The sequence below is a fragment of the Palaemon carinicauda genome, chromosome 23, assembly GCF_036898095.1.
Source record: "Palaemon carinicauda isolate YSFRI2023 chromosome 23, ASM3689809v2, whole genome shotgun sequence".
Classification (NCBI taxonomy): domain Eukaryota; kingdom Metazoa; phylum Arthropoda; class Malacostraca; order Decapoda; family Palaemonidae; genus Palaemon; species Palaemon carinicauda.
The window spans coordinates 76,933,958-76,953,212 of NC_090747.1; the positions used below are offsets into that span (position 1 = coordinate 76,933,958).

A 19,255-nucleotide genomic window follows, 5' to 3' on the forward strand; every position below is an offset into this window, starting at 1 on the left:
AGTATTGTTCTCCTGTCTGGTCTTCAGCTGCTGATTCTCATCTTAATTTGTTGGACAGAAACTTACGGTCTATTAAATTTCTTATTCCTGATCTACATATTAATCTCTGGCACCGTCGATCAATTAGTTCATTATGCATGTTGCATAAGATTTTTCATAACTCTGACCATCCTTTACATTCAGATCTCCCTGGACAATTCTATCCTGTTCGTAATACTAGGCAGGCAGTTAATTCTAATAGCCAGGCCTTCTCCATCATAAGACTCAATACTACGCAGTACTCTAGAAGTTTTATTCCAGCTGTTACCAAGTTGTGGAATGATCTTCCTAATCGGGTTGTTGAATCAGTAGAACTTCAAAAGTTCAAAGTTGGAGCAAATGCTTTTTTGTTGACCAGGCGGACATGAGTCTTTTTATAGTTTATATATGACATATTTGTTGTTGACGTTATTAATAGTTTATATATGATATATCTCTTTTGACATTACCTTTTTTAGAATGATTTATTGTTAATTTGTTCTCTTCAGTTATTTATTTCCTTATTTCCTTTCCTCACTGGGCTATTTTTCCCTATTGGAGCCCCTGGGCTTATAGCATCTTGCTTTTCCAATTAGGGTTGTAGCTTGGATAGTAATAATAATAATAATAAAGGGGAAGAGCAAGAGAAGGTGTGGCTTTATTGCTGAGTGAATGGATGACAGGTAAAGTAGTGGAATGGAAGGAGATATCATCTAGGTTAATGTGGGTAAGGGTTAGGTTGGGTAGGGAATGTTGGGCTTTTGTCAGTGCGTATGGGCCAGGTTGTGAGAAAAGTGAAGAAAAGCGGAATGAGTTCTGGAATGAATTAACTAGGTTTGTAGAAGGACTGGGTAGAAGGAATTATGTAGTTGTCATGGGTGACTTAAATGCTAGAGTGGGCGCTGGAGAGGTAGTCATTGGGAAGTATGGCGTACCAGGTGAAAATGAGAGTGGTGAGAGACTGGTAGATATGTGTGTTGAGCAAGAGATGGTGATAAGTTCTAGCTTTTTCAAAAAGAAAGATAAAAACAAGTATAAATGGGTAAGAGTGGCAGATGGAAAAGTGGTAGAAAGGGCATTAATGGATTATGTGTTTATAACTAAAAGAATGTTTGGAAGATTGAAAGACGTGCATGTGTTTAGGAGTATGGCTAACGGTATGTCTGATCGTTTTTTGGTGGAAGGAAAATTAGTTGTAGCAAAAGAGTGGGGGAATAGAGTAGGTGGATGTAAAAGGGAGCTAGTGAGGGTTGAAGAGCTAATAAAACTGGGGGTAAAAAGTAAATATCAAGAAAAGTTCAAAATGCATATGACGAAGTGAAAGTAAGAGAAACTGGCAATTTAGAGGAAGAGTGGAAGTTAGTAAAAGAAAATTTTGTTGGGATTGCAAGTGATGTGTGTGGCAAGAAGTTTGTTGAAGGCAGCATGAGGAAGGGCAGTGAATGGTGGAATGAAGGAGTGAAGGTAAAAGTGGAAGAGAAAGAGAGGGCTTTTAAAGAATGTCTGCAGAGTAATAGTGTAGAGAAGTATGAAAGATATAGAGAGAAAAATGTGGAAGTAAAGCGCAAGGTACGTGAGGCAAAGAGGGCAGCTGACCTGAGGTGGGGTCAGGGATTGGGTCATTCATATGAAGAAAATAAGAAGTTTTGGAAAGAAGTGAAGAGAGTAAGGAAAGCTGGTTCAAGAATTGAAAAGACAGTGAAAGATGGAAATGGAAGGTTGTTAAAAGGAGAGGAGGCAAGAAAAAGGTGGGCGGAGTATTTTGAAAGTTTACTGAATGTTGAGGATAATAGGGAGGCAGATATAATTGCTGTTGCAGGTGTTGAGGTGCCGATGATGGGAGATGAGAATGAGAGAGAGATTACAAGAGAGGAAGTGAGGAGAGCACAAGATGAAACGAGAGTTGGAAAAGCATCTGATATGGATGGTGTGAGAGCTGAGATGTTGAAGGAAGGGGGTGTGATTGTACTTGAATGGTTGGTGAGATTGTTTAATATGTGTTTTGTGTTGTCAATGGCACCAGTAGATTGGGTTTGTGCGTGTATTGTACCACTATACAAGGGTAAGGGAGATGTGCATGAGTGTTGTAATTCGAGGGGTATTAGTTTGTTGAGTGTAGTTGGAAAAGTGTATGGTAGAGTACTGATTAAAAGGATTAAGGATAAAACAGAGAATGCAATCTTAGAAGTACAGGGTGGTTTTTAGAAGAGGTAGAGGTTGTATGAATCATATTTTTACAGTTAATTAGATATGCGAGAAAATTTAGCAAAAGTTAAGGAGGTGTATTTTGCGTTTATGGATCTGGAGAAAGCGTATGCTAGAGTTGATAGGGAAGCAATGTGGAATGTGATGAGGTTATATGGAGTTGGTGGAAGGTTGTTGCAAGCAGTGAAAAGTTTCTACAAAGGTAGTAAAGCATTTGTTAGGATAGGAAATGAAGTGAGCGATTGGTTTCCAGTGAGAGAGGGGCTGAGACAGGGATGTGTGATGTCACCGTGGTTGTTTAACTTGTATGTTGATGGAGTGGTGAAAGAGGTGAATGCTTGAGTGCTTGGACGAGAATTGAAACTGGTAGACGAGAATGACCATGAATGTGAGGTAAATCAGTTGTTGTTTGCGGATGATACTGTACTGGTTGCAGACGCGGAAGAGAAGCTTGGCTGATTAGTGACAGAATTTGGAAGGGTGTGTGAGAGAAGGAGGTTGAGAGTTAATGTGGGTAAGAGTAAGGTTATGAGATATATGAGAAGGGAAGGTGGTGCGAGGTTGAATGTCATGTTAAATGGAGAGTTACTTGAGGAGGTGGATCTGTTTAAGTACTTGGGGTCTGTTGTTGCAGCAAATGGTGGAGTGGAAGCAGATTTACGTCAGAGAGTGAATGAAGGATGCAAAGTGTTGGGGGCAGTTAAGGGAGTAGTAAAAAATAGAAGTTCGGGCATGAATGTAAAGAGAGTTCTGTATGAGAAATTGATTGTTCCAACTGTGATGTATAGATCGGAGTTGTGGGGAATGAAAGTGATGGAGAGACAGAAATTGAATGTGTTTTAGATGAAGTGTCTAAGGAGTATGGCTGGTGTATCTCGAGTAGATAGGGTTAGGAACGAAGTGGTGAGGGTGAGAACGGGTGTAAGAAATGAGTTAGCAGCTAGAGTGGATATGAATGTGTTGAGGTGGTTTGGCCATGTTGAGAGAATGAAAAATGGCTGTCTGCTAAAGAAGGTGATGAATGCAAGAGTTGATGGGAGAAGTACAAGAGGAAGGCCAAGGTTTGGGTGGATGAATGGAGTGAAGGAAGCTCTGGGTGATAGGAGGATAGATGTGAGAGAGTCAAGAGAGCGTGCTAGAAATAGGAATGAATAGCGAGCAATTGTGACGCAGTTCCGGTAGGCCCTGCTGCTTCCTCCGGTGCCTTAGATGACCGCGGAGGTAGTAGCAGTAGGGGATTCAGCGTTATGAAGTTTCATCTGTGGTGGATAAGGGGGTAGGGTGGGCTGTGCCACCCTAGCAGTACCAATCGAACTCGGTTGAGTCCCTTGTCAGGCTGGGAGGAACATAGAGAGGAGACGCCCCTTTTCTGTTTCATTTGTTTGATGTCGGTTACCCCCCAAAATTGGGGGAAGTGTCTTGTTTTTATATATATATATATATATATACATATACATATATATATATACATATATATATATATATATTTATATGTACATATATATATTATATATATATATGTATGCATGTATATATATATATATATATATTTATGTATATATATATATATATATACATATATATATATATATATATACATATATATATATATATATATACATATATATATATATATATATATTTATAAATATGTATATGCCCATTTAAATGACTCAGAAGTTTGTATCTGCATAGGAATAAACTACAGATTTGAAAAAGTTTTTATTTTTCCTAGCTATACAAACCTGAGTTATTTACGCAAAGGTCCTGCCTCTACCTCCCCACAAGACTTTGACCAAAATAGAGTGAATCCTACAGGCAACCACACAAAACACTGCCCAGCAGTGGAATTGCTAGGTAACCAGTCATAATGCAACCGAACTCTTTTTCTTTTATTATTGTCTTGTCGTAGAAAACAGAACTAAGGGTAACCCATTTAAATGACTCAGGTTTGTATAGCTTTGAAAAATAAAAATTTTTAAAAAATAGTAATTCATATAATAAATTTTGTAAACCTATCCATTATATATATTGATTCTTTTTTCTTTTTAGTTGCCATCAGACCTTCAAAAAAGAGCAAAGTCAAGATTGGCAAAAGAACCAAGAGAAACATTCAAAGGACCCAAGACAGAAATGAAAGTCATCAAAGTCCCAATACCAACATTTCCCCCAACTGCTATGGTTTATTCAGTAAATAGATATTCAGGTATGCAGATTATTCAGACCAGTTTTTTTCCATTGTCTCATATGTATATATATATATATATATATATTATATATATTAATTATGTTATATATATATATATATTTATATTTGTTTATATATATATATATAATATATATATTTTATATATTTATTTATATATATATATATTATATATATAATTGTATATAATATATATATATATATATATATATATATATATATATTCTGTATATATATATATATATATATATATTTATTTATATATATATATATATATATATCTGTATCTATATCTATATCTATATCTATATGTATGTGTGTGTATTTATACATATATATATATATATATATAATTATATACATATAAATACATATATACATATATACCTACATACATACATACATATTCACGTAACATGCGAGTTTTGAAGACTAATTTTGAAGCTAAATTCAAGGCAGTCACATCATACACAAGATATGAAATTAGCATATGCACTCTTGGACTAGGCTACGTCATCGTTCAAAGTGTATATCCATTTACTGGGGTAAAAAAAATAAGAATTGTATTTGAATTAAACCGGATTTTTATTAAACTGATGTTATACTTAACTTTATCCAATAATAATGCATGTAATATTCATATTTCAGTAACGTATTCATAAACAAAATGATGCAAATTATAATCTTTTCCGTCGATTACATTTGAAAATCAATCAACACTCCTGTACGCCAAGATCTATACATGTATGCTTTCCAGATCAGCTGATTAAGAGAGACTATCGAAGGATATTTCATATTTCTTAAAAGAAACTATCATTACTTGAGCTGTCATTTTCCAAATAGCTTACTAATTTCAATAGTTTCATTTGAAATACTTCTCTCATATTTTATTAATTTAGTTATATTGCATATAGAAGTTAACTGTTAACTGGAGTTTCATTCATGTGGCCGATGTACGAATGTTTAGTTTTTTATTTTATCGCTGAAGTGCTTGATTATGAAGCTTAACAAATAATTTATATCGTGTTATAACTAAACTATCTCTTTTTTTTCAGACACTTTATAACATTATCTTCAAAATTTGACATTTACAGTTAATTACACGATTTGCAAGTACATAGCTTCCCAATAAATTTCCCTTTTGTTTCCAATTTCGGACACAGCTTTCACCAATTCCAAACAGAGAAGCGGCTATGAATACTGTTTGTTTTCTTGCCTTTATTTACAGCTTTTTAGTTTATATATGGCAGTACACTTTCTTAATCTTTTCTCCTTAGTGAATAAGGGTATAATGTAAAAATGTCAATCTTATCTACTTTTACTATCGTACAATATCGATATGCAAACAAAATAGCTACTATCTGATTGGAGTGTTCATAACAAACCAAGTTTTTTTTTGTTCGGTTGTTATTGTGGCTGTATGCGTTTGCCCAATGATGATAACATTACTAATGATACTTTTAACCTTGTCTTTTAATTTTCTAACCCATTGATGTAGAAGATGGAATAATAAATGTAGTAAAAATGTTAGTCTGTGTTGATTTAGATTCTCAAAAAGTAACTCACATGATACACGAGATTTATGATGAAATCATATTTTATGGGTGCAAATTTTGGGGGTCGCACATGTAAAACTCTCTCTCTCTCTCTCTCTCTCTCTCTCTCTCTCTCTCTCTTATAGCGGTAACTTAATTGTTCAGTGACTTTAAAAACCGGCCTAGTAATTTCTTCTTCTTTTACTTTTTTTTTCTGACGATTCCATAATTGAGGTGGGTACAAGTTGACATATAATTGAAGTTAGGAAAAGTGTTTTGGATATGGAATGGACAATTATCTTTTGTAACAGTTTAGAATGATCGTAAAATATCATTCTGTCATTAGCGGCAGTTTTTTTATTGTTGATTAAACGCAAAAAATAGTTTTCCTACTTTGGTACGTACATATGTAGAAATTTATATGGATACGATAAGTAAAATATTTATAATAATATATTTACTAAAAGCTTTTAATATCATTACTTATCACTTTGATCATACGTGTTTACTGTAATGCGTTCGTTTGTTTATTATGATCGAAGATGGAAGGTTTCCGTTTCAGGCGGCGTCTTTAAGAAAAACATTATATAAATGGCATTCATTTCATTTATTTCGAAGTTCTCTGAAAAATTAAGTTCAACATAGGTAATAACAAAATGACAGTGATGGTTTTGCTATTCACCAATTGTTTTATACAATAGACATAATAAGCTATCAAAATTTGTCAGTATTTTAGGTCGTGTTATAACGGGAAATATACTGTATTTACAACCATTCTGGTTGTAATTTTAACCCTTTTCAAGTGATTAGAACTTTCAAGTATATTAAATGTTTGATTTATTTACAAGAACAATTTAATATTATGAAAAAATACAGTAGAGTAAATAGAAAGTATTGGAAATGGGTAGTAAACACATTTGAATAGGCAAGTTGCTGGTTGCCATGGCCCTAATGGAATTATTTCTGTTAGTTGTGTTTCGAAATATGCGATTTTCCATTTATGCAGGGTCATTGGTCGACCAAATTCTAGCATAATTCGCGACCCTACTGTGTGTGTGTATATATATATATATATATATATATATGTATATATATATATATATGTATATGTATATTATACATTTATATATACGGTATATATATATATATATATATATATATATATATATATATACACACAGTAGGGTCCCGAATGAAGCGTGTTCGAATTACACGATTCCCCTTTTCCGCGATCGCTATTTTTCAAAAATAAATTTTCTGTATCTGCGAGGCTGTTCAAAGTTCGCGAGTCAAGCACTACAAAATGTATCAAATCTATTGTCTTTTTAAGTATATTGGTAGCCCTAAATACGGTGATTTATAATAAATGTTACAAAACAATATTAACATTACATTTCATTAACATAATTTCATAATGAATAGCCTAATTAAGGATAAAATTCCACATCAACAATGAAATCAACTGTTAACTGTGCGAGTCCAGCTGACAAAATGTAAACAGAAATGTGGTTACGTTCTCGGCAGTCTTTATCTTTCTCCAACCTTACGATAATTGTAATGGTAGTGTTAATGATGGTATATTAAAGCATTATTTTTGTTTGGTACAGTATATTTAAAAGCCTTATTTTTCCCTCTGGGCGTTCAAGGTTTTCACGAGTAGACTGGGTTCGTTTATCGGCAGTGAATAGCCTAAACTTCGGTAACGAGTCGTCAATATTTTGTCATATTTTAAACAGTATACATTTGATTTGCAAACATTGGTTTTGTAGAGTAGACGGTAAAATAAAATCTAGAGAGAGAGAGAGAGAGAGAGAGAGAGAGAGAGAGATTTGATGGCAGAAATCCCCCCCTCTCTCTCTCTCTCTCTCTCTCTCTCTCTCTCTCTCCGTAAGAAATAAAACCATAGTTCACATATGGCAACTTGAGTTTAAGAATGAAATTAACATGAATATTGTTAGTTGTAGCGATCAATTCCTCGCTTCAGGGGGTACACGAAACAAAAACACGACATTCAATTACAACAGCTGATCTCTCTCTCTCTCTCTCTCTCTCTCTCTCTCTCTCTCGTTATACAATACTTACAAATAGATGAAGAAACCAAAATCGGTTTTCTTGAAGTGTCAATTAAATACAAAACGAAAAAATTATACCGTGTATACATCCATTTCAATCATAGCTTAAAATACGGTAACCGATTTCGTCCGCAAACCACTATTTTTTAGGAAACCATTCTATTCCAGAAAATTTTTACTCTTTAAATGTCAATTGCTCTATAATAAAACATGTACTTATGTTGTTAAATTTCGGGTGTGTTTTAAAAATCGAGTATTGCTAACTTATTTTTGTTTTACTTTTGGCTGTGATCACATCAGCTGATGTCTAGCTTCCGCGCGAATACAATAACAAAGAATTGTTTACACCATTTCTTAACTTATTCAAACCATCTATACAGTTAATATTACATAAACACCAATGTGTTATAACCTATCATATTTATTGTTTAGTACTTTAAAACCATCTCTCTCTCTCTCTCTCTCTCTCTCTCTCTCTCTCTCACATCGAACGTTATAGCGGTAACCTAATTGTTCGGTGACTTTAAAAATAGGCCTAGTACTTTCTTCTTTTACCTTTTTTGCATATGGATCCATAATTGAGGTGGGTACAAGTTGACTTATAACTGAAGTTAGGAAAAGTATTTTGGATATGGAAAGGACAATTATCTTTCGTAACAGTTTAGAATTATCGTAAGTTATCACTCTGTCATTAGCAGCAGTTTGCTATTGTGGATTAAACGCATAAGGAAAAAAAAAATTCCAGCTTTGCTACGAATTTAGGAATTTATATGGATACGGTAAGTAAAATATTTGTAATAACATAATGTTTACTAAATGTTTGTAATATCATTAGTTATGACTTAGATCATGTGTGTTTAATGCATTCGTTTGTTTATTATGATCGAAGATGGAGCGTAAACAAATGGAAGGTTTCCGTTTCAGGTGGCATCATAAAGAAAAACATTTCATAAATGGCATTCATTTCATTTATTTGTAAGTTCTAATAAAAAATAATTAGAACATTGGTAATAACTAATTCAACATATAATCTATACTTGGTAAAATTGCTGTCAATTCAAAAACACAGATGTATAAATGCGTCTGTTTCTTCGTTGTGATCAGAGATAAACGTAAACAAAACATTGGTTGTCGTTTTCTATTGTGCTTTTTAGCGTGTTTAGGAAACGCATGATATAAAATCACCTTTATTTTGATAATTCTGAATTTTCAATCATACAACAAGCTAGTCTATAGAGTGATGGTTTTGCTATTCACCAGTTGTATTATACAATAGATATGACAAACATTAAAATTTGTCTGTATTTTGGGTTGTGTTATAACGGGAAGTATATGGTGTTTACACCTATCCTGGTTGTAATTTTAACCATTTTTCAAGTTATTAGAACTTTAAAGTATATTAAATGTTTTATTTATTTACAAGAACAATTTGATATTATAAAGAAATACAGTATAGTACAAAGAAAGTATTGGAAATGGGTAGTAAACACATTTGAATAGGCAAATTGCTGGTTGCCATGGCCGCAATGGAATTATTTCTGTTAGTTGTGTTTCGAAATTCGCGATTTTCCATTTACACGAGGTCATTAATCGACCAAATTCTCGCATAATTCGGGACCCTACTGTATACAGTAGGGTCCCGAATTATGCGAGAATTTGGTCGATGAAAGGCCTCGTGTAATTGGAAATTCGTATATTTCGAAACACATCATGGCGGCAAACAGCAACCTACCCGTCAATTTTTTTCACTCCATTTCTAGCTTTCTAGCTATATATATACTGTATATACACTGTGTGTGTGTATGTATGTGTGTATGTATGTATGTATATATTATATATATATAAAACATATATATATATATATATATATATATATAAATATATATATATATATATATTGTAGCTTTTATCTTAACAATACTGTAAGAAATCCTTCTTATAGATTTTTTTATAAAATACTGTACAAAATTTCTTTTATGGATAAATAAAACAATAAAAAGTTGTTAAAGTTTTGATAATTTTCTATGACTGTAGTATTTACTACTGTACTATACATAGCTTACTGTTTTCAGTATTTTCCGAATGATGTAGAATTATTTCCTATAGATACAAAAAACAAAAAAGGGTTTTCAAGGTTTGATACAGTATCTAGCAATAGTTAAAAATTACAGTATAGTACTGTACAGTATATCCATGATGACACTCCCACACGTAAACACGGCCAGTAGGCGCAAGTGTGCACTAGGCTGCTGTACGATAATCACGCTTTTTTTTGCCCTGAGCGGTCATTTCACTAATGATAATTTTTCAAAGTTAATATAATTTCTTTATGCTTATAATTCGTAATTATAGTTAAAAGTAGGGATATTAATTAAATGGTTGAGTAAAAAAAACAATTAATACTATTATTTAATTTCAAATGGCTACATAATACTGAATATTCTAATGGGTTCTTTTTATCTTCAATCGTAAATCTTACGCCTGGATAAGCAACAAAAGGAAAGGGATAGGTCTCTCTCTCTCTCTCTCTCTCTCTCTCTCTCTCTCTCTCTTTCTTATCGTTTCCTGTATAGTTTTCAAATATGTTCGTCATACATTTGTACATTATTTATCCACTTTATTCTCTCTCTCTCTCTCTCTCTCTCTCTCTCTCTCTCTCTCGGCGTTTCCTTTCCCTTTATAGTTTTGTGAAATTTCGTTGTCCAGTCATTCGGTAATGAGAAGTCATTTTCGCTTTCGGCATCGAAAGAAAACTTTGTTTCTTCAATATACTCATCACTGGAGGATTCAGAACTAGTGCTCTCATTATCAAACAGGTTATCATTATCAAATTCCTCAACAAGAATATCATTTATTTCATCTAAAGAAATAACCTTCCTCTTTAGACCTTTCATTACAAAAGGAACAACAAATAACCACTTATGCATGAACGCCCGAGCGCACTGATAGGAAACCACAGTTTTGTAACATCAAGCTACCTTCAGAAAAATAGTTGCCAGACATCATATAAGTTTCTGTTCACAGTCCCCATATGCTGAGTGTGTTGCCAAGTGGTGATCCTATACTTACTATATGAGTAAAGTAACATCACGAGACTGACGGCTTGTAAAAGGCAATTAAAGTTATGAACGGAATATACAGTTGAAGGCGGGTACCGAGTAGATCGTGGTGAACGGTTTATCACGTGGGTGACGCTTAACAGGTTAAAAAAACATTTTATATAGTTCGGTATTTTCTCTATCCATCCTCTCCCAGAAAACCTTCAAATGTGAATTATCGGAATGTGTGCAGATCTTGACAGTGCGATAACTAGTTAGAGACTGAGAATAAAGAAAATAAAAAGCCCGATTGACCATGCTGATGAAGAGGATATCGAATACCGATTTTTCCCTAATTGATTTTTTCTACGTTCTGTCTAATCCAATATACAGTACATTCTTATGTAAAGGGCAAACCCCAACATTTCTTGATGCTGCTACACTTTAATTATAGATATTTTACCACCTATTAATAATCTTTATTTATAATAACATCTTTAGTAAAAGCTCTTCAATATCACTTTCAGGAGTAAATGCGTTTATGATCGACGATGAAACGTAAAAAAAAAACGTTTTCCTTTTAAGAAGGCGTTTTTTTAGGAAAAAAAAAACACGAAACAAAATTGCTCATATTTCATATATTTTGATTTTCTAAGGATAAATAAAACAACATTAATTATAACATTATTATTACATAGTACCTGGTAAGATATCTTTTGCCGGAAAAGTTAAACTATAGACAGATGTTAAAATTGGTTAGCGAGTTCGTTATGATCGGCGATGGAACGTACTAAACAAAGTAATGGGTTTGGTTGTGGTGACATGTTTGGCAGTAGCATGATATAAAATAGTCTTTATTTAATTTAATTTTTGGTTTCCAAAGTTCTATATAAAAGAATTTCAAACAATTTAGATGAAACGGAGCACAACGCACTACTACTGGATAATAGCGGTAGTCTTGCACACGAAAGCAACAAAAATGTTCCCATGACGATGCTGTTCTGTTGATTTTTTTTTTTGGAAACATTTCAATATTTCAAATGGCACTGTTGATTTTGATGGTTTTTAATTTAAAGTTTAATGAATAAGGATTTTTCACCATAATCACAACGTAAGTATAAAAATTAATTAGTACAAATATGGAATATTATACATATAGGTGTTGGACAGTTAGGCTAGCCTAGCGACAAGTTCACACAACAGATGGGCAAACCTTAACATTTTTCATCCAAAACTAGTCTTAAAATGTTTTAACAGAAATCTTTCTCTCACATTCTCCCCCCCCCTTCTCAGACATCGGGGAACCATCACCCCCCCCCCCCAATACAATTAAGAAAACAATAGATTTCCTACGCTTCGCGGTGCTTGACTCGCGGATTTAGAATGCTCCTCGCAGATACAGGAAAATTAATTTTTAAAAACTATCGATCGCGTAATTGAGGAATCGCGTAATTAGAACACGTGTAATTCGGGACCCTACTGTATATATATATATATATATATACTGTATACTGTATATGTATATGTATATGCATATGCATATGCATATACATACATACATACACACACATATATATATATATATATATATATGTATATAATAATTATTTTTATCTTTTTACTGTGCCAGGCAGTATATCTTAGCAATCCATGTTTGCCAACGGATATATAAGCGTATAGGCAACCTAGTGGAGTAATAAGAACTCTGGGTGAGAAGGAAATGCTCCCCTAAATCTCGATGAAGTCACGGACAGCAGGGTGATGGATTGGGTTTAAGGCAAAAGACAAGATGTCTTTTTAGCTTCTACTCCTGATGGCTGGCAGTTCATCTTACTTGAATTAGTTGTTTATACTGAGACAGGCACTGCACATCACAAGGAACTGGCTATCCTTTGATGAATTTAGTCAATGAATCCTGTATGGATTTAGTCAGTCTATGGAAAGGGAAAATGACAGAATGGCCCCCAGTCCTGGCCATAGCAGGGTTTCTAAGAATCTCCTGGTTCATAAATACTAAAGAAAAATAAAAAATTGGTAATTGGAACGTTAGAACCATGAATCGGATTGGGATGTTAAAGCAAGTGAAGAATGAATTTATGAAATATAGTTTGGATATCTTGGCCCTTTGTAAATATATATATATATATATATATATATATCTACATCTACTCAGGAAGAATAGATGGAGTTGGAAAAAAAGGGTTAAGAATGATTATGACACCAAAAGTAGAAAAGTCATTAACGGAATACATACATACATATTCCAAGGCACTTCCCCCAATTTTGGGGGGTAGCCGACATCAACAAATGAAACAAAAACAAAAAGGGGACCTCTACTCTCTACGTTCCTCCCAGCCTGACAAGGGACTCAACCAAGTTCAGCTGGTACTGCTAGGGTGCCACAGCCCACCCTCCCCCATTATCCACCACAGATGAAGCTTCATAATGCTGAATCCCCTACTGCTGCTACCTCCTCGGTCATCTAAGGCACTGGAGGAAGCAGCAGGGCCTACCGGAACTGCGTCACAATCGCTCGCCATTCATTCCTATTTCTAGCACGCTCTCTTTCCTCTCTCACATCTATCTTCCTATCACCCAGAGCTTCCTTCACTCCATCCATCCACCCAAACCTTGGCTTTCCTCTCGTACTTTTCCCATCAACTCTTGCATTCATCACCTTCTTTAGCAGACAGCCATTTTTCATTCTCTCAACATGGCCAAACCACCTCAACACATTCATATTCACTCTAGCTGCTAACTCATTTCTTACACCCGTTCTCACCCAACCACTTCGTTCCTAACCCTATCTTGGGGTATAGCAAACTATAATACTAATATTGCACTGCTTTCATTTAAACTTTGTAAGTACCAATCTACTATTTATAGCTTTCCATTCCGTTAATGACTTTTCTGCTTTTGGTGTCATAATCATTCTTACCCCTATTCATGACCTTACTAAAGTGTTTCATCCAACATTGCCTTTCTTCATCTTCTGTTGGTATAACAGATCCATCTTTCTTTTTGATGGGTATATGTTTCTTCTTTGCCTCAATAGAGATTTCATTAATAATTCTATGAGCGATTCTTACGCCATAGCCACTCCTTGAATTTATAGCTTTGTCAACCTCCTCTGCTTTCCTGTCTAAATATTCTCCAATCATTCCTGGCTTTTCTTTTGACCTCAATGTCAATACTGGAATACTGAGCATGCTCTACCCTGTATTTTCATTACGTGCTCAAAAACTTTCAACAATCAATTCCTGTCTTTGTCTCCTTTTTATAGTATCCCAAGTATCATTTGATATCCATGGTTTTCTCCTTGTAACTGCATGTCCCCATTACAAAGGTTTCTCTGTGCTCACCTTCTAGAAGCTTAGTTCTATCAAACCTAGGTATTCTATCTACATTTCTGTTGAGTGCTTTCAGTTTTAATTTCAGTGTGGCAATGAAGAGCTGGTGATCACTACCAATATCTGCACCTCTACAGCTTCTTACATTTTTCAGAGTCCTCTTTCTCTCTTTATTATTGGCTATGTTATTTATCTGATTTTTGTAATTGCCGATGGTAAGTCCATGTATATTTGTAGATGACCTTGTGCTGGAAAAGAGTACCTCCAATATCAAGATTGTTTGTTGAAATAAAACTTATGAAATGAGCCCCATTTTCATTTGAAACTTCACCGAGACCCTCAACACCCATCATATTCTCTATATCTTGATTATTCCTTCCAACTTTACCTTTGAAGTCACCAATCACAATTTTCTTATATCTGTCTGGGATCTCATCCATCTTTCCTTTCTTCAGGGGAATCAGTTGTTGGGGCATTGCAAACTTTGTGGAGGATTAATTTTTGTTTTATTTTTTGTTTATTTTCTTTTGCCAAAGAGAGAGAGAGAGAGAGAGAGAGAGAGAGAGAGAGAGAGAGAGAGAGAGAGAGAGAGAATATTTCATTTGCTTTAATTTTGCTAGATCGCGCGTTCGCGAGAGAGTGTGTGTGTTGTGTGTCCGCGGTGCGCGCCGAAGAACAAGTGGTAGTTAGCGAATAATTGTTTGTAGTGAGAAAGGCTGTCGGTATATTTGAGGTTTGTTTACATTTTTTTTTAGTTAGGTTACGACAGTGGTGAATGTTTCGGAGCGAATGCTTTTTTGATTTGACTGCAGCTTAAGGCAGTTGTGTGAACGCTGGATTTACTTCATTATTATTACCAGCTTGGAAGTGTTTATTTATTTATAAAGCCGTGATTCCTCCTTGGATGAACTTACTCTATTGGAGAGATTTATCTGATGTGTTATAGATTGTTGACGACTAGGCCTGTAACAGAACTTAATACGACTGCTCGGATTTATTTAATTGTTAATGACCTGGACCGAATGAACTTGCGAATGATGATGATGATGGTAATGATGATGATGATGATGATCTCGACACCCGTGACCCAAGGAGTTAAGGCCGTTATGGCAAATTAAGAGAGACTCCTGTTTCTCATATAGTGGTGTTGTGCCAATAAAGACAGTTTGGCTCGGTGAATGATTACCAAAGTGTTTATTTTTTGTTGTGACTGTTATCTTGCAAAAGTGCTAGTAAATACATGCAATACTACTATATGTTTTGTTTTGAAGATTTGAGTTTCGGTGATTTGGTTGTCTGGGCCTAGTATTAAGGTGTTCGTAATTGATTTTTTTTTTTTTATTTGAATGTTTTTAGTATTAAGTGTTTGTTTTAGTTTTAAGAAATATAGTTATAAGGTTATGTTTTGTTTTTATGTCCTTTTTGTCTAAGAGTCCAGTTTATGATAATGTAAGGGGAAAGTTTTTGTTGCGGAGATATTGTCAGTTAGAGTGATTCAAGGGTGTGGGGGTTGTTCTTGCAACATCCCGCCACAACTTTATTATCTGCATCTTTTCCCACCTTTAACCCTCACTGTATGATGATAATGTTTGGTATAAAAAAAACTTGGTTATTGTGATTGAAATAAATTTTATTCTAAACAAAACTCTAATGTTTACGTGAAAAAATTTGGCAATCTTATACAGTCATACCTCTTCACAAAAGAATCTGCGAAACAAGATTTGAAGATTTTTATGACTCACATTGTGAAAAATGTTTCATGATTAGAAAAGAGATTTTTCAGCCAGGCTCTAATTATTACTTAATTTACAGGTATTAGTTAGTTTAGGTATACTGAACGTTTCAAATGTACAGTATTTGGCTGTACAGTATTTCATTGTGGTTATACTGCAGCTATCTTATAAAATTTGATTTGGTGTTTTTGTAGGGTTTGGAACGATATATGTAGGCGATTTACGTGTAAAATGTGACTCGTTACACAAAATTTTCTTGAAACGAGGGCCACTCCAGAAAGAATTAATTTTGTGTTGTGAGGCATGACTGTATATGGTAATAGCGAACTTATAGCTTTTTGCTGTTGGCCAGGCTTATAAAAATATCGTTCCTCTCTTTCATTTTCTAACCACTAGCAGACAACGTATCATACATGAAGAAGGAGAAAATAGCAAACTTATGATTTTTCTGTTTAATTTACTTCATTACAGTAATTTTGTACTTTCTTTAATTACTAGTTTTGAGTTTATTTCAATAACCAAATATTTTTAATTTTTTTTATTTAATTTTCATTGCTTTATATCTGTAGAGTTTAAATATCAGAACTGTTAAATGCAGTTTTCTAACTTAAAATGCAAAATAATAATTTTGAAGTGTGGAACTCAAGCATAAGACATTGCTTCTATAACTATACAAAATGTATTTTCCAAGCATGTATGCCAATTAAAGTTAGAAGAGTGGCCAGGTTCTTATCATGAGACTTTTGATAAATTGAAGATAAAACATTTTCATTTAATTTATCCTTAGTTTGTCAGTTGCCTTTACAAATTTATTTTTGATTACTGAATAATATTCACTATTCCAGAGGAGAGTACAAAAGAGGAACCAGTAGATGCTGTTTCTGCAGCAATAATGGCAGCAGTTTTAGAGGAGAGACAGCGAGAGCGAGCCAGGCGTCATTGCTCTACTTGCATGTGTGGTTCTTCCTCCAACCGAGGAGACAGCTGTGAGCGCAGTGCTGGCGAAGCAGAAGAGAATCAGGAACTTAATGGTAAAGAGGATGAGAATGGTGATTGTAATTTTCACAGTAGGGAAGGGTTAAACAGTAGGAAAATAGGTTTCAAGGTTAATTATGTAGATGTTGGAACACAGATGCTGCCGTCCTACATAGGTGAATCTGGGAAGGTCCAGTCAACTTGTATTTATTGTCAGTCCTCTAAAAGTGCACCTCTTGAACGTTGTGGCACCAAGGCTATGAATATTTTGCATCACACAAGATCTAAAAGTCAGCCTATTAACCAAGTTAACACCACTATTGATGAGCTATCTTCACCAGACAGTACAATCAGAAGTCCAACTTCCAAGACATATACATATGACATCCACTCGGGCAGTGCTTGGGACTGGGCTGCAGAAAGCCATGACTCTGGTACACCTTCTACTCCTTCCTCTCTTGTAAGTGCTTCCTTAAGTTATGAAAGTGAAACAAGCAATGTGACATCTCCTCAGAATTCTCCTGGTCACTCATCAATTCCATCAAGATTGCAATACAGTAGAACTCCAAGCCAGGTTAGCAGTGCAGATTCCCCTCAGAATTCTGTTGCAGTAGATGGAAATGCTAATATGCCCCAATCTAGACAATTGGTTGGAGATATTAGTGTTTCCACAGTTGTTATGTATCCTGCCTATAGCACACAATCTGCTGCTTCTGAGACTATTGGAAGCTGTTCAAATCACACATTACCTTTAGTGTCAGTTACAGCTTCTAATCATTCTCAATCCTCAAGAATCACTGCATCGCATTATATAGATCAACCACCACACTCTGTATCTCATAGTTTAAATCATTCTTGTGATCAGATATCCCCATACTATTCACAGTCATCTGGTATCTACAAAAATTACACAGCTGTTAGGTCTTCATGTCAGGACACATTCACTCCACCCATTCACAAGTCGCCTCCACGTTCTCGTACCATTGCTGACTCATCGTTTAGAAAATCTTTTTCTCCAGACATAGTAGTTTCAAGTACAACTACAGCGTCAAGCACAGAAACAACTTTGTGAGTTTGTGTATATTAAGAATTGATATTGATGATGTCTTGGAAAAAAAGGTTAGCATCTTGAACTTAGAGTAACAAATTTATTAGGAATTTATTTAATTTAATCATTTCTGATTCTTACAAATACATGCAAAGACTCTAGTGTTAAAAACATAGACTATTAAAATTTTCATTGTTGTTAATCTTGTTTATAAAATAGTTCATTCCTGTTTGGGAATAGTTATCATGACTCTTTAAATGACTGATTTAATCTTCTTTATGCATTTCATTCAAATTATGTTTTATAAAGGAATTTAATTGTTTGTAGAAACTGACACACATGTATGTTACCATTTTTCTCACATGAATTCTATAACTTATGGTTTGTCTTGTATATATGTATATATATATATATATATATATATAAATATATATATATATATATATATATATTTTTGTATTTATATAAATATATATGTATATATATATATATATATATAAATATATATATATATATATATATATTTGTATTTATATAAATATATATGTATGTATATATATATATACATATATATATATATATATATATATTATATATATATATAAATATATATTTGTTCAAATAATCCTCAAATGCCCATTAATATCAAAATAGTTCTACCAATGATAGATATTTCTTCTCTGCAAAGAACACAATCCTGAGACCAATAGAAATATGGGTAAACATTAAACTACAGTATATCCACTTTGCTGTAAAAATTACAACCATGCTGGCTAAAGTCTAATGTTTATCCTTACTTATATCAATCATGGGTTCAAGTCTTAGGCCAGGCAGAAAATATGTTATTAAACAAATTTCCCTATGATTCTGAGATCTTATGGCCGTGTGAATTCTGTATTAAAGGGTATTAGTGGCTTATTTAAAAATATTTTAATCTTGAGAGTTAGGGGTAAAATTGTATGTATATATATATGTATATATATATATATATATATATATATTTATTCATTCAAATAAGGCATATATTGTACTACCTTAATATCTGGATTCTCTCTGTACTACAGGATCAGAGACC

At 33.9% G+C, this 19,255-nt stretch overlaps 1 protein-coding gene across 2 annotated transcripts in view; it reads left to right on the forward strand.

Moving 5' to 3' along the window:
* LOC137617186 (uncharacterized) overlaps positions 1-18,517 on the forward strand; it is a 112,542-nt gene extending 94,025 nt beyond the window's left edge. For both annotated transcript variants that reach the window (XM_068347066.1, XM_068347065.1), the window contains exons 6-7: positions 4,276-4,429; positions 17,003-18,517. In XM_068347066.1, coding sequence (XP_068203167.1) covers positions 4,276-4,429; positions 17,003-18,204 — 1,356 coding nt within the window. In that variant the 3' untranslated portion in view covers positions 18,205-18,517. The remainder of the gene's footprint in view (positions 1-4,275; positions 4,430-17,002) is intronic.
* Positions 18,518-19,255: the final 738 nt, after the last annotated feature.